Raw genomic sequence first — 23,405 nt, 5'->3', positions numbered from 1 at the left:
CCACACATAGTGTTCGATAAAGCCACCTATCAGCAGCGAATCACCAGTGGAGATTCCTTGATTCCCCTTTGGCAAGTTATTCCACTGTTTTTCTTACAACCTCGTCCTAACATCTGACCTAAATTAACCTGCTGCAACATGAGAAGTCCCCCAGGCATCTTGCCACCATTTTTTGCATTACAGCAGGAACAGAACAAAGGAATCCATAAACAGCAATGTCAAGCAAAGCTTTAAGGGAAAACATACCTGGTAAATTGCTTCGTCACAGGCATTCTGCAAACCCAGGTTCACCATCGTGTTCTGAAGTGTTCGGCCCATGTAGAATTCCAAAGACAGGTAATAAATGCGCTAGGAGGAAAGTTGTGGAAAAAAGCAATTAGATTTGACAGGCAATGCAAAGATTCTTGCCTTGATCCACAATGACACAGCTCAGATACAGCAAGTTGGGATAACGGTGATGTTACCATACATGTTCATTCTAGAGATGAGGGAAAGGTTGTCTGTGTATTCCACAATGATGCACTAGCACAGAAAAAAAGCACTGCATGTGGCTTTGGGTGGAGGACTCACCCCCATCCAGATAATCTCAAGCTTTCATTTTTTAAAAAATGTAACTTTAATGTATAGGAATAATGCACAATAAAACCCCAGTAGCCAGAAGATTGACAATAAAGTTTCCAGTCATCAGGAGGTGGGGCTGCAACTACAGAAGTCATGACTTGTATAAGCAGAACAGATTATGCAAAACAAAACAAAAGCCCCTGTATGTTTGCAGCCTGCAAAATTTGTTATTTCAGCACAGAACTTCTATTTTTAGTACAGAAAACACTTGGATCAAGGCTGATGTTATATACTAAGGGGAGATGAGCTCCTTAGTACTGTAGTGACCAATACAAAAGCTGTGCCAGATGGCACAGTGAGACTGGTGAGGTGAAACAGAGGTCAATGTGGGTGAGGGAACTCCACCAACAGTGATCTCCCTAGATGGGAAATGCTGGCACATGAAAAAGATGCCATAAACAGGCACATGAAAAAGATGCACTGTAAGTGGGAACCTGCCCCCCAAAATCCCCAAGGAAGTTCAGCTCTCCCCTCCCTTCATGAACCTATTTGTAGCCAAGAGGCAGCCCTCTCCTCACTGCTGAAAGGCCTTTGGGTGGCCAAGAGAATATGAGTCCAGCAGCCCGCAGTCCACTGAGCCCAATTTCCTCTCTCCTTGCAACCCCTGACCCAATGAAGGAGGACAAGCATCTGCCTACTGCCTTTGCTGCTAGAGTTATTCCCTAGCAACATAGGGGACGTTCATGTGTACAATCCATGCCTGATGCAGTTCTGAAAGTCTGGAGGGAGCAGTGAGGTGGGGGGGGGTGTCTGACCAGCCCCCTGCTATTTTTCTACAAATACAGAAAACCCAACATATCATCTCTTTCCTGCTTTGCATTGGCTGATGTATGAAACTTTCAGGTTAAATATAGATCAGAAAATACAAATCAATATAGGGTAAAATTGGAGCTACAGCGCAGGAAAGCAGCATAAAAACAGAAAAACCTAGTGGTTACTTATCAGAACGTATAGCCATAGCACTAAGAAGAAACCTTGCTACCATTTCTGTTATTTCCATATCTGGATTATCAAGTAAAAACAGAACCTTAACATCGTCAGGAATCTCTGGGAATTGAGCTAATATAGGGTACAAAAGATCCTGGCTGAGCACCAGATAAAAGGGACATTGAAGGAGAACATGGGGGACAGTTTCAACACAGTCCTTCATACAAGGACAGCACCTGCTGGAGTAGGGGATCCCCTGGAATCTGCCAGAGAGAAGAGCAGAAGGAAAAACATTAAATCTGGCCAAGGAGATGGCTCTGCGCAAATTTGGAGCTATAAGCTGATAAAGATATACAGCTGGAAGATTTGCATTTGGAACAATCCCTAAATTTAGGGGAGAACAGGTTCTGTTAGCCAAACAATAGAGAGTTTGCAATTCTGAGCCCAATAAACTAGATTTTATTTTTTTAAAAGCCTCAGGCTCAGAAAGCAAGGATAGAGATTCAAAGGGTAAGTTCAAGGAGCATACTTTCGTTTCAATGTGAGGTAGCCAGGTAGAATTGGCAGATTCAGAAAGTAATTGATACAGATAACTAGAGGGGTCAGAGTTGAAGTGGAGTCGCAGCCAAAATTTAATGGTGTGAATCCATGCCTTAGTAGCCATCAAATTCTGTCCACACTCCAAACATAAGGCAGCATATGGAACACACATGGGTACCCCCATGATCTTTCACAAAAAGGTAGACTGGACACGTTCCACTGAAATGTCAATTGCATCTATCCAGAAGGGTACTCCATACAATAATTGAGCTCCAGTTTTAGCATTAAAAGCTTTGAGTGCAGCTGGCACATATTGGTTTCCACGGTCAGAAAAGTAAAAATGAGGACTTCCGGTTTGGCACGGTGCGGCAACGGGCAGCTTTTGGCTTGTTCCAAGCCGCCCGACCCCTTTTCGCTCCTTTTGGAGCCTCCCAGTTGCCAGGAGAGCCCCGCCAGGAGAGCCCGGAGAGAGGCCTGGAGCAGGGGGATCTGTTATGGCCCCTTCCACAGCTGGCAAATGCAGGGGGATGTCCATTATTGCCCCGAAGCAGGAGCGGCTTGTGGGGTGGAGCATGGATGCCATGTTCTACGCAGCTGCAGCCACCTGTTTTAGCCATGTTTGGATTTAAAACTCTAAGTAATAACACAGAAGAAGAAGCCCAAGAAGCGAATTTGTGAGTACAACTACTTCTAATTTTGAAATAGAGAAGATTGGTGGTGTTATTACCCCAAAAATTGTCTGTTCGAAAAGGAGAGGTTTAGTGGCCAGAAGATGATTGGGAGAGGCAGGAATGTTTTTTGGAGTGTCTGCAACTTTGGAGAACTTTTTCTTGTTTTTTCTTTCCATTGGCATGGACTTATTATGGATAATGCACAGGAAAAATACTATGTATTTTGAATGACTATAAGAACTTGAGTGAACTGAATTGAACTGCGTAATTAAAATGGCGTTGGTAACACAAGAGGAGGAGGAAATGGATGATAATATGCTTGTGGGAGATCTGTCCGTGGAACAGTTCCTGAAGATTTTAAGAGAACAGATTCAAAAGGGTATTGAAAAAGCCTGCGCAAATTTTTTAGAAACAATGCATAATTCACAATTAGAAATAAAGAGGATCAAATCGAAGAGTGCATTGAGTCTCAAACCATGCTAAACAAAGAAGTGTGTGTAAATTCAACAGAAATGACATATAGTTTACAATTGCAAGTAAGGAAAGAGAGAAACGTGGGACAGTTTATTCAGAGGGACGTAGAGACCATAGGATGTTACCGAACGAAAGGGTGCCTCGAACCTCAAGCTACACCGATTAAAGTAAAGGGAAAGAAACCAACAAAGCCTTTCTATTTAAAAACAGAGACACTAAAAAAGAATGTGCAAAGATGTTTCTTTATTGGTCAAGAAAAACCGAAAAAAGAGAGGAAAAAACGTCGTGGTAGGAAAGGACAATAAAAACCTGGAGTTGAGATGGTTGAAAGTTCAAAGAAAGAGACTAGGAAAAAATTTCCACACAATCAAAGAAAGAAGACATGCAGATATGTTACTTCAAAAAAACAGACTATTGACTTATAGGAGACAGATTAAACTATATGAACAGTGTGAAATGTTTGGTACTGCTAATATATGTCTAGTTAGAAAAATTTGACCCTTAAATGCTTGTTATAATAGAATAGTTAATAAAGTAAGGTGGTGATAAGTTATGATTGGGGCTAGTTGGTAGGTGTTTAGACTGAAATGTTTATGTCTTTAGTTTTGGAGTCTTGGAAATTAAGGTGGTGGTGTGTGAAAAATTAAAAGGATACTGAAAGTATTAAATAGTTAAGAATTAAACAAGGGTTAGAGCAGTTAAGAGAGGTTTGTCTCGGGAGAATGAAGTATTTTTAGGATCTCTAAATTCTAAAGGGTGATATTAGTAAAAAAAGTGTGTTTAACTCTAGATCTGTTGAAAAGTAGAAAGTAAATAGTTTCTTCTTTCTTCTATCTTTGTTTGCAATATGGAGATATTGTGGAGAACAACACTGATCTTTGATAGATAAATTAATTTATAAGATCTATGTGAATTTTTTTAAAAAACAGCGCAATTAAAAACTGGTGTTGTTAAGTCATTATAAGTAATGTTAATAGAAGAGTGCACTCAAATGTGGAATACTTTAAATACTTTGGTATAGGAGTTAGTAGGTATTAAGATGTAAGATCTGGCTGCTATTTTTTTTTTGCTTGGCTTGACTGTGTTATGACACAAAATGTAAATTCAATCCATGTATCTGTTGTTGTCGAAGTTTGTGTTAATATGTTTGTCCTGTTATGATTAAAAGCCTAATAAATATATTATAAAAAAAGGAAAAAAAGAAAGTAAAAATGAGAGATTGCTGCAGCACTGACTTTAGCTACATTAATAGCCATTCTGCGGTGATGGGTCCAGGTGGCACTAGAATGAAAGTGGACGCCCAAGTATTTGAAGTGCCTGACCTGTTCAAATTTATTGCCATTAATAGTCCACTTATATAATTTCTGGGAATAGGGACAAACCAATATCATTAATTTTTCATAGTTCAGCTCCAATCTATTAATCACACAGTATTCGTGGCAACAATTTAATAAGCGGTTTAATCCAACATGGGATATAGACAAAAGAACCGTGTCGTCCGTGTATAGCAGCAAGGGAATAAGAGCAGAGCCCAGTCTAGGGCTATGGCCATCAACTAGTGACAGAAAAAGGGCAAAATCATTAAGAAAAAGATTAAACAAGTGGGGGGCTAGAATGCCCCCCTGCTTAACCCCCCTCCCAATAGGGATTTGAGGGGAAAGTCTCCCTGACGGGGTACACCTAACCTGACAGGACTTAGAGGTATAGAGTTTTTTAATAAGAAATAATGACCTCTTATCTAAAGACAGTCCCTCGAGCTTTACCCAAAGAAGCTCTCTTGAAACTGAATCAAAAGCCCCTTTAAAATCCAAAAAAGCAATATACAATTTAGTCCTTTTCCTTCTCACATACTTGTTAAGTGAGTGAGGACTAAGCAGTGGTCCAAAGCTGACTTCCCCTGGCAGAAGCCCACTTGTTCTGGCCCTAAAATTTTATTAGAGGACATCCAGGAGCTGAGCTTTATTTGCAGAAATTTACCATAGAGTTTCCCAATAACAGTTAAAAGACTAATTGGTCTAAAATTAGAGGGATTAAGGTGACAGCCCTTATGATAGATGGGAATAATTATTGCGTTAGTCCAGGCTGCTGGCATCTGGCCAGTCTTATTCACCATAGTGAAGAGAGCAGCTAGCGGGGAGGTCCCACCAATCAGGATCAGCTTTCAGTACCTCAGGGATGATCACATCTGGGCCTGGAGCTTTACCTAATTTTAATTGCTCTATAAGGACTTATTTCTTCTGGGGGAAACGGGAGGCCATTCTGGGAGATTATCAGGAAGTGAATGAGTCAGTTGTATTCCATCGGGAGGGTCCTCATGAAATAAGTCGGAGAAGTATTGGAACCGATGTATGAAACAAGAAAATCTATTTGAAAACATTTGCTAAAGTACACTCAAAGTGCCTTATCCAATGTGTGTGAAAACACAGGTCTGCAAACGAAGTCTGACTTTGGAACTAGACAGTACAGAATATTTTAAAGCATAATGGTGGTACTCACCAGTACTGAGTACTAGCACCTTTTGGGGGGGCTCTCCCAAGTCCTGAGGGAGGATTGGTGGAAATTTGTGCAACCTTATATATGAGTAACAACATTAAAAAAATAAAAACCATTGGTAATAGTGATAACACGATCGTGATTTCCACTCAAGTTGAACAGTGGATATGTTCCAGTGCAAGAGCTCTGATACCACTGCTACATCTCAGGGCAGTCCAGGTGCATTAACTGCTGGGACAGTTCATGATGGTTTCAGCACCGTTGTTGGTTTTACAGTATGGAGATTTCTATCATTCTTCATTTTCTTGGAATTCTACAGATCATTTTATTCGACTCTCCTTTTATTTATTTTTTATTGTATTGTGTTTCATATTTGTGCCTCATGAACTTGATGTAAAAATTCAAAGTGATGGACAAAACTGAAAGTTAAAACAACCCCCCCAAATGATCCTTCTGAGAGCAACAGAAAAGATCAAACACATAAATGTTCTGATCCCCATCAGATCCTCCAATACCAGACAGACAAATTAAATTATATTCTGCCTTTTTTGCCAATGGTGACCCAAGGCAGTTTACAGGATTCCCCACGCCTCCATTTTATCCTAACAATCCTAAGAGGCAGGTGAGCCTGAGAGAGAATGATTGGCCCAAGGTCACCCAGCGAGCTTCCATGGCAAAGTGGGAATTTGAACCTGGGTCTCCCAGATCCTCAGATAATGAGTCCCAAGGCCTCTGTCCCAAACCAATCACAAACTGGGAATGCTTTCACTAGCCATGAAGTTAGCTGCACAGAGTCACAACATTGCTACAAAAGTACATTCCTTGGTACTTATCCAATACTCTGTATCTAAATGTTAGGCAATTCTCACTATAAAGAAAAACAACAAAGTTTTTTTCTAGGCGCATGAATTAACATATTTAGTGCTTTCAGTTCTGCCACTCTTTTAATGGAGGTTGTTTTAGGAGAGTCTACATGCAAGCAAGCAAGCACGAACCCCACAGAGGTTTAAAAATAAAATTATTGATGGATCCAGATCACTCAAGGAATTTTAAAATATTTATTAGCTCCCATTTAAAGACAAATGCGGTGAAAGCAATCAGCAAAGAGATGGAGATTATTTGCTTTCACCCACTCCTGATTACCCAGACACGTATTCTGATGACCTCAGTAACCTTTCACAACCTTCATTTACAATTGGTGGCAATCACAGCAGTAAGCAAGAGCATCTTTTATAGCAGTTTGCTCCACTCTATGCCAATGCAGTAATGGCTCAAATTGTTTTCCTGGCATTTCTTCTGTCTGGTATCTTGTTCCATCTTTGTTGCCATTTTTCCCTCTCCCTTGTTCTGCTTGCACTGGATTCTGTATGCAGTCTTTCAGGATGCATAGGAATTATATACCTCTCCTTATTATTTCATCTCTCCGAATATTTGCATTCAGGTGATACAGGTTGTGGAGCATATAAAAGAAAATGTCTTCACCGGAAGATAGAGATATAATTCAACAAGATCTGAACACACTGGAAAAGTGGGCAGATCTGAACAAGATGCAATTTAACAAGGATAAGTGCCGAGTTCTACATCTGAGTAACAAAAATGAGGAACACACATACTGGATGGGGGATACACTTCTGAGTAGCAGTGTGTGCAAACAAGATCTTGGGGTAAGGATGGACTGAAAGTTAAATATGAGCACCCAGTGTGATGCGGCAACAAAAAGGGCTAATGCAATCGGGGGGTGTATCATTCAGAGGCATAACATCCAAATCACAAGGTGTCATAGTCAATGCTCCCTCTAAACTGTGGAATCTTGTGAGCAAAAATTCTACTTTGTAAGCTACTGGCATTATAGTGTTGAGCAAGCGATTTGGCTACTGCAGAAATCAGTTTGCTCTGGAGACATCCTTCCTGAGCTAAGACAGAAATCTGTGAGCTGGAGGCTAAAAAACTGTGAGCTAGCTCATACTAACTCATCGTAGAGGGAACACTGGTCATAGTCCTGCTGTACACTGCATTGGTAATCTGGAGTATTGTGTGCAGTTCTGGAAGCCTTACTTCAAAAAGGATATGGACAAAATGGAGCACATGCAGAGAAGAGCGACCCGGATGATCGGGGGCCTGAAGACCAAGCCCTATGAGGAAAGGCTGAGTGACTTGGGAACGTTTAGTCTGAAAAAGGGGAGGCTGAGGGGGGACATGATTGCTCTCTTTAAGTATTTCAAAGGCTGTCAGAGGAGGGCAGGGAGCTGTTCCTGTTGGAAACAGGGGATAAGACTCACAATGATGGGTTTAAATTAAAGGCAGGAAGGTACCGGCTGGATATTAGGAAAAACTTTTTTTAAAATAAGAGTTGTACAACAGTGGAATCAGCTGCCTAGGGAGGTGATGAGCTTCCCCTCACTGGCAGTCTTTAAGCAGTGTCTGGTCTGGACAAACACTTGTCAGGAATACTGTAGGCTGATCCTGGATTGAGCAGGGGGTTCGACGAGATGGCCTGCATGGCCCCTTCCAATTCTGTGATTCTATCATTCAAGTAGTCTCTTGGCCTGCCACGTGCTCTGCTCACAGCACTTCATGAACTGCTGTTAAGTCTGACATCTCCATATGCAGAAGCAGAATATCTCTGAATACCACTACCGCCCTCATAACTCACTTGTCGCAGAGAGGACACTGAATGAGATGGACTACTGGTCTGATTCAGCTGGGCTCTTCTTATCTTTTTTAGATCCGATTGGCAAGATTTCTGTTTGTGCGCATTTCTTTGTACAGAGATACCCTGATCAGACTTGTAATTGGCACAAAACAACACCTGCTCCCAGTGGTAACTGCTTCTGACTTACATGGGTGGCTCCTGAAATCTTCCAGGGCCCAGCGATCTTTACTGGTTTTGTCACAAAGCCAAATCTAGGGAAGGGGTCTAGGAGAGAGGGCACAGCAGAGAAGCCCTGTAATGGCCAGCAGTGTTCCCTCTAAGCTGAGTTGGTGTGAGCTAGCTCAGTTTTTTAGCCTCCGGCTCACACATTTTTGTCTTAGCTCAGGAAGGATGGCTCCAAGGCAAACTAATTTATGCAGTAGCTAAATCGTTTGCTCACAACTTTAATGCCGGTAGCTCACAAAGTAGAATTTTTGCTCACAAGACTCCACAGCTTAGAGGGAACATTGATGGCCAGTGCTGAGGATTGCATGCACCTCTTCAATACTCCTTCCCTTTTCTAGCCTCCAAGAGCTTAGCTACCTGTACCATGCTTACCATAATGACAGCCAGGTTTGTGTATCAGCTCTGGCCTGGGTTCAGATTCCCCACTCTGCCATAAAGCTCACTTGGGCCAGTCACACTCTCTCAGCCTAATTACCTCGCAGTGCTGCTTTGAGAATAAAATGGAGGAAGGGAGCAAGGCCGTGAGATTCATGACGGAAGAAGGAGATTACAATGTAAATTTTTATTTATTAATGTTCATTTAAAACATTTTAATGCTGCCTTTCCACCCAATCAGGGCCCACAAGGCGGCAACAGATAAAAAGCTGGAACCAGGCTAAAGTTTCTGCAGGTGCAAAGACTTCTGCCTGTGGAGTGCAATTTTCCCTTCCTGTAGCTGCCCGGAATGCTCTCTGAAATCCTGTTCCTGAGGGCAAGTAGACCCCTAGGAACGGAATTTCTGGGGCATTTGGAGCGGCTTTAAGGGGGAGGGAGCCAGTAAAAATTCTTGTGCATGGGGAAACACCTAGTCTGGATCCAAGCCAGTGGAGAGGGGGAAGACCAGCACCAGCACAGAACACTGGCACAAAGCATACCAAAAGAAAAACCCCACTTGTTGAGTTTCTACCCTGAGATTTATTTGGATATAGGGTGCAGCATAGCTTTTCTCACTTGGTGCTCGGGTACCATGTTTGATGACTCATACAGTGCAATCCTATGCAGAGTAACACCCTTCTAAACCCACTGAAATCATGCTTGTTAGGATTGTACCATTAGATATTTCAGAGAATGTCTGCATCTTTTAAGGTAACTGGGACTCCGGGGACATGGATTTAGCAGTACAGCCAAGACTGCCACTACATCCATCAGGAACTGAGTATGCTGAGCCACCATTAAAGACCTTTGTGTTTTTAAGAAGTCAGGCATGCAATCAAGAACCACTGTCTGTCCCCAAAAGCCACAATCCACACACTGCAGCAATTCTACTAATTTTTAATAGGACTATTTTAAAATAAATAGACTGCAATAGAGGAGTATAAGAGCCAATCCTGACAATTTAGCAGCACTTCCATCTTTTTTCTCCAGTGCTGGAATTTGGCCCCATCCCCTGCCCTGTTGAGAAACAAACACCTACATTGCTTCCCACACCCTGGCTTCAAGCCCTTTCATGTTCCAGCTGTACCAATCAACTGACTTCTGGAGGACACACAGTCCATGGTCTCTTGTACAAGCCACTAGAGCAACCTGAATTCTTAGTGCTGGCACAATGTTGTGCCAACAGAACACAGAGGCTTTGGGGCTTGTTCACAGACAAGTTGAGTCACAACTTCATTCTGCCCCCTTGCTTGGCACAAACTCACACTTTGCTAAGCTGACCAAAGCGGAGCACGCCTCTGCTTGCACTGCTGTAGCTAAGTAGCACCCAGGACAAAGGAAAGCGCCAAGAAGTAGTTCCAACAAAATATATATGTACTGATTCACTGCAGGGGCACACCAAAGAAGTATTGTGTGCTGCTTACAGAAACTACAATTGCAACAGGAAGCAAAAACTGTTGTAAAGATGTGTGTTCACAAAATGTAGCCCAACTCTACAACCATGTGGCCTGAAGACAGCTTTAGAGCTGTGTTTCCTGACCACCTTCCACCCACCTCTGCCCCAAGCAATGCAGTATAGCACTGCATCTTTCAGATTTGCCTTTCAAAAGCAGTTTATAATAGAGGCTGGGGAGGGGCAATTGCTGCCCATAGGAAAAGAATTTTAAAAACCTACTGGGTGCATACAAGCCCTTGAAAGTGTTGCTCTTTGGATCCTAGCTAACAAACGTAATAATACATAGCATTTATATAGTGCTTTTGAAAGTGCTTCAGATAGACTATATTGCTGTACTTTAAGGCAGGAAATAAGGAATCACCCACATTATAGAGGGAGAGCTGAGAATGAGAGAGATTCCGCAGTCATATTCATGGATCACACATGCAACATTTGCCAATGATGTTTGAAGGATACTTTTTTGGGGAAATTGTTTGATCAGATATTTTAAAATATTTTACAGGTTTTTTACAGTTGAGAAATCTTTTCTGGCTAAAACAGGTACATAAAGATTGTATAGAGATAAAAACAAACATACAGGTTCTACTGATTCATTTACAACCAAACAAGTTACAAAGTTATATCTCTAATACGTGTTGGGTTGCTATTATGGGTTAGTCCTGTCCTTGGTGCAATCCCATCCCCTGCTATGATGGATAATCCTTCTGGAAGGCTTTCTGGCCAAATCTCACTACAAAAATTGCAGTTGCTCACTGCAACACACCCATCTTAATGGCCTTTAATCATCAACAGAATGGAAATATGACACTATCCTCAATTTTTAAAAAATTGTTTTTAAGTGTGCTTTTCATTTAAAAATTTGGCATTGCAAACTACACCACCTTGTTCTGAGAAACCAAAAGCTCACTACACAAATTGCAGTTGCTCACTGCAACAAACCCATCTTATTGGCCTTTAATCATCAACAGAATGGAAATATGATACTATCCTCAATTTTTAAAAAATTGTTTGTATGTGTGCTTTTCACTTAAAAATTTGGCACTGCAATGCAAACTACGCCACCTTGTTCTGAGAAACCAAAAGAATACCTGATTGCATAGCAGCTGGAAAAGAAAGCTAAACTAACTACATTGTCAAAGGTAAAACACAGTGAAAGAGGAGAAGCACAGAGATGAGTCATCATCAGCTCCAACAGTCAAGACAGATTTGGTGGAATAGAAGGAAATACAGGCACGTTTCTATCCCACTATTTTACAGTTAATTTAAAAGGGTAGCCTGAATTAGCCCCAATTTTGCATTTTTTAACCCTATCAGAGCCATTGTATACCCGCAAACAGATGAAGGCTGCATGCCAATCCTCTTAATCTAGAAGTCTATTTAGCTTCAAAGAGACTATACTGGAACAAGAGGCATAAAGATGAACACAATTGCCAACTTCTTACTGCCTGCCAAATCAGAAAGTGCATTTCATCCACCTAAAAACCTAATGACACACTATCAACCACTGCCAGGCTGATCCACATAATGGCCTACAAATGTATGAAAAAACAGGTGTATTTATATATTTATATGCTGCACTTCCTGTGTTCTCAAGGTAATCCCAGCTTTTCCTTCACTCATCCTCTTATTAGGGTGATTTCCCAAGTGAGTTTTATAGCTGTCCAGCAATTTAAATCAGGGGTGGGCAAGAATTGGCAGAAGTCACTCAGGACAAAGTGACCAGTCACTTGCCAAGCAATTAAAAGTAGCTCTTTGCCCCTCCTCCACTGCTGTTGTAGTCATCTTCTTTTCCTTCCCTTTAAAGCCACCACAGTAGCTTCTCTCCTCTGTGATATGAAGGGCACATACACAAATGCTTCTTTGCTCTCAGTGGGAAAACAGCACCCATTCCCATCCACTCCTCTTCCTCGTTCACATGTGCACCTTGCTCTGGAGGGGAAAGGAGCATAGTTTCAGTTCTTTCCCCCTGCATCAAAGCTGCTATTTGCCTCTTCTAGGGAAAACATATTGTACATCCCCCCTCAAAAAAGGCAAATTACAATTTGGGGGGTGATTTGCTTTGGTAAACAACAAAGGCTTCCCCATCTGAGAACAACAGACCTGTTCTGAATTGTAATTTCTGGACCAGTCACCATTTTGTGATGGGCTCCACCCACCAAGCTGCCATTTTGTGACTAGTAGATCCCCAAGGCTCTCGAAAATAATTACATAGCTCCCAGAAATAAAAAATCTGTTCTACCCTCATTTAAATGGTTGGCCCTGAGGGCCCAGATTTCAATCTGGAAATGATTAAAGAATAAACTTTATATTAACCGGGAAACTATCTTTTATTCCACAGACCAACAAAAGGGCTGGACAGGTGGGAATGTGGGCTAAAGAAGTGTGGGGAGGGGATAAAATGGCTACATAACATCTTTTAAACCCCTGGGCAGACTTTCATCTTCAGTCTTGACTGACGTTTGAAAAAATATGCGTTGTGCCCTGATCTGGATAGCCCAGGCAAACCCAATCTCGTCAGATTTCGGAAGCTAAGCAAGGCCGGCCCAAGGAATATCAGGATCACGACGCGAAGGCAGACGATGGCAAGCCATCTCTGAACAACCCTTGTCTTCAAGCCCCACTAGGCGTTGCCAAAAGTCAGCTTGACTTGATGGCAAAAATAATTAAAAAAGAAAAAATGAGTGTTGAGTACAAAATGACATAATAGTGTCTCCAAGGGCTGAAGTCATAGATCAGTGGTAGAACACATGCTTAGGTATAGAAAATTTGTTAGTTTTTAAGGTGCTGCAAGACTCTATTTTAGTTTTGTTTTTAATGCAACAGATTAACATGACCACAGTATATTTCCTTGAGCCAGTTTGGTGTAGTGGTTAAGTGTGCGGACTCTAATCTGGGAGAACCGGGTTTGATTCCCCACTCCTCCACTTGCACCTGCTGATGTGACCTTGCGTCAGTCACAAGCTCTGGCACAGCTGTCCCTGAAAAAGAGCAGTTTCTGTCAGAGCTCTCTCAGCCCCACCCACCTCACAGGGTGTCTGTTGTGGGGAGGGGAAGGGGAAGGAGTTTGTAAGCCGCTCTGAGACTCCAAGTGAAGGGCGGGGTATAAATCCAATCTCCTCCTCTTCTTCTTGCTTTGAGAATGTGAAGTACTTACATATGTTCCTTTCTCTCTTTTTTTCTGTCACCACTCTTGTTAGAGGAATGATGTAGCATATTTGTTCCCTTGTGATAAGAGGCACCAGCTCAAAAATATTAATAGCTTTGTTCCACTGAATCTATTCTCAGATAATGTGCCTCTGTTATAAACAGAGAGTTCACTAAGAGTGGAATCTTACCCACTTTCACTTGGAAAACTGTAATAGGAGCTGTTACCTAATCTAGAAAGGTTTTGTTCTTCTTGACAAATATTTCAAGTCTCCAAACTTCCTACCTTCTGAGATACAACCAGGCCCGTAGCTACCGCGGGGCCTGCGGCGGACCCCTCTCTTGGCTCTCCCACTGGTGACGTCAGAGCAAACAAGTAAAATCACGGGCGGGGGGGGGGCTGAGAAAGGCTGGCATTTGTTTAAAAATAGATCCGCAGCCGTGTGTCCCCGCGGGCTCCAGGAAATGAACGCACCCACCCACAGTGAGGAAACCACCTTAAGGGGTCCCTTCCCTATAAGAAACCGGGGGAGGGGGGGAGCGCAAAGCAACAGAATTCCGAGTCAGGGCTGAAGAATCAGGGCTGACACAGCAGCTTCGTTTGCTCGAGGGAGACAAAAGGCAACCAGCAGCCGGGTGGAATCCTCGCCTCCTGGATTTCTCTGCAGCACTGCGGGCTGCATAACAGGTCACCTGTTTCAGCGCTGGTTCTCTCGGTATTAGGGCTAGAGTTCCATGGGACTGACCTGCCCTTGCAGGGGGGTGGGGAGGGAAGCTGCGGCCACTGGGCATTACCCCACCTTGCCCTGGAGTCTGGGTGTGTGTTCAGGTCTGCCTTAGGAGCTCCACCAATTAAATCAAAGTTAATTTAATTAACTTTGATTTAATTGGCTGGTGGCCCCCCAGGCCCCCTCCCCCAAAACTCCCTAGCTATGGGACTGCTTCAGATTTGATACTTGCATAAAGACACATCTTCCCAGCTGCATACTGTCAAGTAAATTAGTGTAATTTCCAATTTTAATCCTTGCTAATGCCAACTAAAGGTGGGTTCACACATTCACATACCTCACATGATGCCTGCATGATCAAGTGGCATTTATTGGCTTCATTTATACTCTGCCCTTCTCCCCAATGGGGACCCAAAATAGTTCACGCTGTTCTCTCCCCCCCCCCAATTTATCCTCCTGTGAGGTCGTTTGGCTAAGAGTGTGCGACTGTCCCGAGGCCACTCAATAAGCTTCCACGGCAGAGCGAAGATTCTAACTTGGATCTCCCAGATTCTACTCTGACAGCTTAACCACTACATACTGGTTCTCACTACACCATCTGGCAAGTGTAAAGCAGCCATTACGAGTTCAAACAACACAGAGAAGTTTTGGCATATTATCAGAAGCACCAAAGAGGAATCATGTGACTGAGTAAGCTTTTCTGTCAAAGAACCCTTGTATGTTACAGAGTATTTGGAGGACTGTTCTAAGGTCAACCCAGCCCTGACTGGTCCTAACAGACCCCTGAAGGGTTTAGTGTGGCACCAGTACATACCCTGAGCTTCCCTGCAGTTTGCACACTGCAAAAGACAAGCATTAGTGGGCACACTGTTTTACAGAGAAACATGCCGATTCAACTATCCTCTACCTGAGGAACACCCAATAAGCACCTGAAAAGCTAAAGCATTCTCCAGAACTTAGCATGAAAACCACACGTTCTTGATGTCTCTTACTATGATAACTTCGCAAACCTTTCCTGCCAGAGTAGAGCCACAGTGACTTCAATTTTCTGCAGTCATGTTTAGGCATGCCAAGTGCTATTTAACTGTACAACTAAGTTCTATCAAAGGTATCTGAGACAGAGCCCATCAGAGATCTCTCATATACCTTGGATGGATCTATCCATCAGTTAGCTTGTTGCATTCTGCGCTGCTGCTAGAAAAAAAGTATGGCCTGAAATGTTCTGCCTATGGACAAAGTTGGAAAAGCTTTGAGAGCAACAGATTTGGAAGGATAGTTTTATTTATTTAAGGGCTTGGTTATATATGGAAGATTGATAATGGTGCTGTATTAGAGGCCTAAATGCATTAATGCATTTGAAATTGAGTTTTGGCAGGAAAGCTGAAAACCTTTCCAGTGGTCATTCAGGAGGCTGAAAGCTGAAAGGCAAGAAGGTGGTGCAAGGAAGTTTCCAGCTATTCCAGCTACCTCCCCCCATCACCAAATCCAGCCTTGTACCACAGAAGTGACAAGATGCCAAGTTGTCCTCCATTAAGAATGAGCAACTGGAGATCCAGGGGCCCAATTTACCCACCAGCTCAGCCCCTAAATCCAAGGTTCCACCCACATATTGGAAGAGACTGTGACTCACAGGTAGGGAATTCAGTTAGCAGGCTCAACCCCCAATATATCCAGTTAAAAGACAGCCCTTGACCTGAGATCCTGCAGAGCTTCTGTCCATCAGAATATACAAAACTGACCTTGATAGACTAATGGTATGACTCAGTGTAAGGCAACATCATGTGTGCATTGTGCATCTCGTCCATTTCCTCTCAAACTGCAAAGGCCTCCATTCTATGGCAGCTCCACCTCTTCCTTCAAATCCCTTCTCAATCAAAAACCTCCTTTCACCTCTTTTATTCCTCATACCCAATAGAAAGGAAGCACAACTACACATTGTATTTGCTCATCTCTATCCCTTATTACTCTTTCCTCTTTTTTGTCTCCTCCATTTTAAAACACAGATTAAATGCTCTTTGGAGCAGGAACCTTTCCTTTCAGTAGTGGTGGTAACCTGTAGAAAGCAACTTACCTGGACAATACTATTTACATAAATGAGAGTTCCATAAAGTTCACTGCACAAGTTTTTTCTCTCTTATGAAAGAATTCCTTATTCCATAGCCTCATACTGGAAAGACCCCTCTCCACCAAATATCCAAACATGGCACAAAAAAATATGGGATCAATTCATTATGGAAAGTATCACAGATAAACATAATAGAAACAGTAGAATTCCTGTCAAGTCTAGATTCAATGCTAAATGGTATCTAATTCTGGAATTCTTGTCAAATGAGAAATTTATTTCATCAACATGGAATAACTATATTAAGTGGATATAAATGACTTGAGAAAATCAAAAATCAAAATTACCCTATAAAGGGAAAAAGAGAAATCACTTAAAATTTATATCCATTGCAAACCTAATTATAGATATAAGTCAGAGAAAAGCACCAATTTTCTTTATACTTGCAAAGAAAGCTCCAATACTGAAGGTATTTGGAAAAGAATGTGAGTTGTCGAACTGAAAAAAGAGCTAAGCGCGTCCCCCCCCCCAAGCGAAAAGATTTTAGGGAGGAGGAGGGGAAACCCTCACTCTCGTAAACAGAGATTCTGAGCGAATTTAATATGCTCAGTTGAAATAAGATGTTAACTAAAAATATATTAACATATCGTTATTTGTCAACATCTTTTTAGAAGCATACTTTTTATATTGTACAAAGTTTTTGCGTAAAACTCTGTATTGTCACAATTTTTTTGAATAAAAATTACAAATAATAAAAAAGAAAGAATTTCTTATAAGGCAAAACCCAACACCCAAGGGTAGAGTTGATTTCTTGTTGGAGCTAGACACTTTATATAAAACATACACATATAAATAAGTGTGGTGGTGGAAAATACTGTCAAGTCGCAGCTGACTTTTGGCGACCCCATAGAAGTATGTCGGTACCTCCCCACTCTCTTCCTTCGCTACACGCATCAAAACACAGTACAGTGACATTTTGTTTATAACCCATTTTTGTTAGTAGAAGAGCATGCAAGCTTTTGCATATCTGTCCCAAATATACTGTAAGTTGAACCCTGCAAAACAAATTATATACATCATTACATTACATCCTGCCCATCTGCAGTTCCCTGTATGTCTGCCTCCCTTCTATTAATCATACCCTCCCCTGTCCTTCACTGTCAAGAATGCCACTGAACGGAACCTACTTTTTAGACATTCTCTTATTATCCTTGCAATATCCCTTGTTCTTTTCCCTTTTGTATTCTTGTTCTTCTGGAATTGCCTGCTACTGTGATGACAGATGGCAGAGACCTCTGAGGTTCGTGCCAAATAGTGAATTGTGTTCTTATTACTGTACAGCAGAAGAAGGCAGAGAAATGGGCAATAAAACCTAATGGTATGGAAAGAACGAATAGAGAGAAATCATCTTCACTCCAGAACACTAGAACTCAAGGTCACCCAATGTACCTGTTCAAGGAAAAAAGGAAAAAACATTTCCCCTTCACACAACACAATAACTTTTGGAATTCTTTGCCACAAAATGCACTGATGGACACTTAATACTAACACATTCGTGGCAGACAGATATACCAAAGTCTAGCATGTAACAGTAATACCAAACATCCATGATGAGAGGCACTGTGTACCAGATGCTGAGGACCAACCACAGGGATCTCTGCCTCTACCATGCCCTGGCTTATGAATTTCCCAAGCACAGCTGGATTTATGTACAAGCTAAGTAAGCTACAGTTAAGGGCAGAGGTGTCAAACTCGTCACGAGAGCCAGATCTAATATAAATGTCACTTTTTTGGGCCGGGCCATGTATGCCATAAAAAGTAATGCCAGGTACTGGAGAGAGAAACTGTATAAAGGACAGCAACTGGTAAGCTCCGAGTTGGTATATCCTCACTGCAAGGCTTCGTGGGCTGGGAGGGGGCTGCAGAAGAAAACCCACACAGGTGGACTGAAGAGGCAGCACTGCACAGACACGTCCACGATTCTTGACTGTTGAAGACAAGGTTGTTCTGCCATGCTGAAGCCACAATGGAGCTCCTCCACCCACTCCCCCAGCACTCCCTCCCTTGCCCCAGTTGCTCGCGGGCCGCATAAGAGCCCTGGATGGGCCAGTTCTGGCCCCCGGGCCTTATGCTTGACACCCCAGCTCAGATTATGAGAGGCCTCTTAATATTAAAAATAATACTGAAAATTAATAGATGACCTTGGGAGGAGTAATGCTATGGAGCTTCTAGACATAGTTCAGAACCTCAGCATGCCTTATTCTGGCCTAGTTCCCAAGGAATATCTGGGAGGCCATTTATGGAGACAGAGTACTGGACTAAATGGATTCACTGATTGAGCAAAGTAACCTTCCTTTTCTTATGAAATGCCCTCAGATACTTCAGGGCCTTCAAAGGTAGTGTTTGGTGGTTAGAAAACATACTTTCAAAACATTTTCATGTCATAGCACAAGCATTTCGATCGCAATTAAATTTGTATGGAACAACATCTCTTAACTCCTATGACCTCCCAGTACTTCCAAAGTAAAATGACATACATCAACACTCACCAACCTCTCTCTTCTTTTCAAGGCCAGCCTAATCATAGAGGAATGCTAGGGGCCTGATTCACAGGGGCGCCTACCTTGAGGAGCCTGAATTACAGGGGGCACCTCTCTCATCCATGTAAATAAATGGCTGAGAGAAAGCCACTGCCTACTTTTTTGGATGAGGCGTACAGGGAGAGCATCGAAATTTGTGGGCCCAAATGTGTACAAATGAAAGCCGCCTATCTCCAATGTCTTTCAAGGGCACAGACCCCATAAAGTGACAGACATTAAAAACAAAAACAGAATAGCATTCCAAGTCAGCTCTTGATTATTTAGGCCTAGTTTCCCATTAAATGGTAAACCTGTGTCACGACTGTACCACTTCTGCCTAAATGGATGCTCTTCCACACAAAAAAAGTTCACTCCACAGAAAACTAGCTGTCAGGGAGATTTCCAGGCGATTTTTCACCCCTGTTAGTTTTTGGTGATCTGAGTTGTTTTAAATGTGGAAGATCATTCAACCATGCGAGACCTACCTGCAGCCTGAAGTAGTACAAGTCAGGCACAAGTTATCTTCAACCATACCTAGACTTGTGCCTGTCCTGGTGAATGCTGTTTGGCATAGCATAAGGCACAGGGGAGGCTGCAGCAAAATTCAAATTCGCCTGAGGGAGCAAGCAAAAAATCTCGGGGTTGGCTTTACTGAATAGTAGCACTCAAAAAAGTGTTGTCATCCAGCCTGCCTGCGCACCTCCTCTAAATTCCAGGCCTTGACAGACATGCCAATCATAACTGCTCAACCCGTCAATTCTCCCCGTGGCTCCACAGTGGGAGCCTCCCACAGCAATTTTAAAATCCACCCGAGGAGACGGCCGGGGGAGCTGCCACTGATTTTAGCAGGGACTGTACCGTGTTTGTTCCTACCCACACGACGAGGGCAGGGAATTCTTGCTCGCCACGCTCCGGTAGGTTTTTGGCGCACAATTTCCCTGCAAAGGAAACCGCAGCTGGAAAAAAACAACACCCAATCGCCAGCAGAGGGGGAATTTCCAGCCGGCAAGGCCGCCCTGCGTGCCTTTGCAATACGTGAGACCGGGAATACTCTGGGAAAGGGGGGGCGGGGGGAGATGCCTGCCCGCGTTGGGGGCAAGGTTTACCTTGGGGTCCTTCTCATAATAATACTGCTGCGTCCGGATCCAGCGTCCCACCAAATGATCTCTGACCGTGTGCGCCAGAGCGAAATAATAATCCCGCGGGGTGGCCACGTTCCTGTCTTTGACAAGCGTGAAATGGAGATGCCGGTTGAAGCTCTTCCGAATCTCGGCCACATCACCCAGCCCGGCGATGCCTCGCACGCTGATCTGCTTCCTTTTCTCGCTGTCCGTCAGGGGAACGGCCATCCTGGCTGGCCAAGCAGCGAGGGCTCCAAAGGAGGAGGACTGTGGCAGCCTTACGGGCCCTTGCGAGCAAAGAGCCCTGCTTTGCTTCCGCGCGGAGGGCAGGAGGCCGTTTTCTTTCCGCCGCCTCCTCCTGCTGCCGCTGCTGCTACTTTCCGAGCTCCGGATGGATGCGGGGAGCGGGGCTGAGTGGGTGGGACAGAAGCAAAGGCGGCCCTGAGCCTCCTCCCACTCAAGCTTCGCTGCGGCAGCGACGAGGAGGCAGCGCCTGCGCTGTGAAAAAGAGCCGAGCTGCTTCCAAAACAAGACCAGAGTCGCCGCGCCCGTGGCCGCTGGCTCCGTGGTACTAGAGACCGAGAAGAAGCTGCTGGGACCCCTTCGTGTTTTGCATGGCGTTGGAGGGGGTCCAACCCCCCCCCCCAACCAAAAAACAAACAGAACCTTCATCAGTTGGAGAGAAAAGCATGCGACCCATGTGGAAAACCATTAAAAGATGCTCGCCTCTACAGCATCCACACAGTCTTAAGGATAGAGCAAGCGTCTTGTTTAAAATAAAATTATAAGAACGTAGGACTGCTGGGGAGAAGCGGAAAGATATTGGGATCCACTCCCCTTACATGTTTAGCCTCCAGCTTTTTATTTTATTTGAAGAAAGGATGTGTGATCAACGGCATGCCAAATAAAATAACACAACATTGTGCCAGCTTTTGAGTTCTCCAGAACTTCATTAGGCTGACTTTATTTAAAAACAAAAAAATCACATCCAGCCTGCCTGATTAAAAGTTCTGAAGAACTTGGAAGTATGCACAATGTTATGTGTTGTTTTTATTAGTCTTAATTTTGTTGTTGTTGTTCAGTCGCACAGTCGAGTCCGACTCTTCGCGACCCCATGGATCATCTCTCGCCAGGCCCTCCTGTCTTCCGCCGTCCTCTGAAGTGGGCTCAATTTCATGTTCGTTGCATCGATGACACTGTCTAACCATCTCAACCTTTGCCGTCCCCGTCTTCCTTGACCTTCAATTAGTCTTAATAGAATGTGTTAATTAGCAGTGCCCACTTTGGGTTGGGAAATTCCTGGGATTTGGGGGTGGAACCTGGGCAGGCTGGTGTTTGGGGAGGCGAAGGGGTAGGTTGCCATGGAGTTCCCCCTCAAATGCAGCCATTTTCTGCAGGGGAACTTATCTGTGTCACCTGGAGATTGGTTGTAATTCCAGTAGCTCTCCGGGGGCCCACCTGGAAGTTGGCAACCCAATATTACATGGATTTGGGATAAAATGAGGTCTCTTGTGTAATGGGGCCCTGGTATAATATACCATTTCTCATACAAATTATCATTACTTGTGAGTTTGGTAAAAGCAAAGAAGATATTCCTTAGTTTAAACCAGGAAACAAATAATTGGCTTATATGTTATTCTGCTTAAGAACATAGGAAGATGCCTGCTGGATCTGACCAGTGGCTCATCTAGCCCAACATCCTATCTCACACAGTTCCTCTGGAGGGCCAACAGCAGGGCATAGAGGCTGAGACTTTCTCCTCATGTTGCCTCCTGGCTCTGGGATTCAGAGGTTTAGTGCCTCTGAATGTAGAGGTCCCCCTCAGTCACCATGGCTAGTAACCACTGATAGACCTATCCTCCGTATATCTGTCTCATCCCCTTTTAAAGCTGTTTATTTCTGTGGCCATCACTACATCCTCTGGCAGTGAATTTCACATTTTAATCACTTGCTATGTAAAGAAGTATTTCCTTTTCTCCTTCCTGAACCTACTGCCCATCAGCTTCATTGAATGCCCTTGAGTTCTAGTATTTTGGGAGAGGGTGAAAAGATTCTCTTTGGCAACTCTCTCCACCCCATGCATAATTTTATAAACATCTATCATGTCCCCCCTTTGTTGTCTCTTTTCTAAACTGGAATGTCCCAGCCTTTCCTCATAGGGAAGATGCTCCAACCCTCTAATCATCTTGGTTGCCCTCCTCTGTACTTTTTCCAACTCTGCAGTGTCTTTTTTTGATATACAGTGATCAGAACTGTTCATAGTATTCCAAACGAGTCCATACCATATATCTATACAGGGGCATTACAATATTGGCTGTTTTATTTCCAATCCCTTTCCTAATAATCCCTAACGCAGAGTTTGCCTTTTTCACTGTTGCAGCACACTGGGTTTCACTGAGCCCCCACTGCTTACTTGCTTCTATCCATTCTGAGAACTATCCATGTTATGTATTGAAAAACCATGTTAAGCTTTGGACTCAAAAAGAATTGTAAATAGACCAATCAGAGCTGCGTAGTATTCTGGAGGGAAGCACTCTGATCGGACTTTGTTGTGTCCGCTGGCCGCCACTGGGGCCAGCGAGTATCCCAGAGCTTGACTCTGGGAGAACAATAGGGACTAGGCTCCTAGTCCCTCCACTGGGGAGCCAATGAGCACCGTGGCGGGAGATTCAAACCCTCCAAGGGGGCTCAGGGGTGTGTCCCCAAGAGTGTATATAGTTGGCCTGCCGGCCATTAGCGGCATCTCTTGTTGTGTACCAAGAAAGCGTGCTATGCACTATGCCCGTCTTTGTCCTTCACCCATGCGGCAAACCCACTACACAATAGAGTTTATCTGTAAATAGTTATTGGTTGTTAGCTGACATGTGGGCGTGGCTACGAAAGCCCGGACTGTTTAAAAGAGAGCCTGTTGCTTTATGTTTTTGTCTCGTTCTTGATTTCTTCTGACTATGTTGAATAAAGCTGAATCACTGTTCACTAGTTGTGTTGAGTCTCGTACTTAACACTTGGCGACAAGGATGGGATTCTAGAGCAGGTAGGCAGCCCCGCTGAATCGACGCCAGAATGGCGGACGACCGAGAAGCCCCTGAAGGACCCAGGGCAGAAGAACGAGACCCGGCTGATCAAGCGGTTAGTAATGTTTGTGAAGCTCTGTAAGTGCTGTAGAGATGAATTTGGAGTGGTTTTGTATCTTTTTGTATTTATAATGTTTTTAATACATTTGTGCGGTATGATTTTACACTTGATTTTACACTTGTAAACTTTCTTGGACCACTTTTTGATGATGGGCAGAGTTGA

At 43.4% G+C, this 23,405-nt stretch overlaps 1 protein-coding gene across 1 annotated transcript in view; it reads right to left on the bottom strand.

Moving 5' to 3' along the window:
- The window catches only part of PYGB (phosphorylase, glycogen; brain), a 66,241-nt gene extending 45,787 nt beyond the window's left edge, over positions 1-20,454 (bottom strand). Inside the window, exons 1-2 of the mRNA XM_015413016.1 lie at positions 20,094-20,454; positions 247-348 (exon numbers count right to left, since the gene is read on the bottom strand). Coding sequence (XP_015268502.1) covers positions 247-348; positions 20,094-20,336 — 345 coding nt within the window. The 5' untranslated portion in view covers positions 20,337-20,454. The remainder of the gene's footprint in view (positions 1-246; positions 349-20,093) is intronic.
- Positions 20,455-23,405: the final 2,951 nt, after the last annotated feature.

This window comes from Gekko japonicus, unplaced genomic scaffold (assembly GCF_001447785.1).
Source record: "Gekko japonicus isolate JY-2015 unplaced genomic scaffold, Gekko_japonicus_V1.1 scaffold2446, whole genome shotgun sequence".
Classification (NCBI taxonomy): Eukaryota; Metazoa; Chordata; class Lepidosauria; order Squamata; family Gekkonidae; genus Gekko; species Gekko japonicus.
The sequence above is the reverse complement of the archived record's forward strand: the minus strand, read 5'-3'. Positions and strand labels throughout refer to the sequence as shown.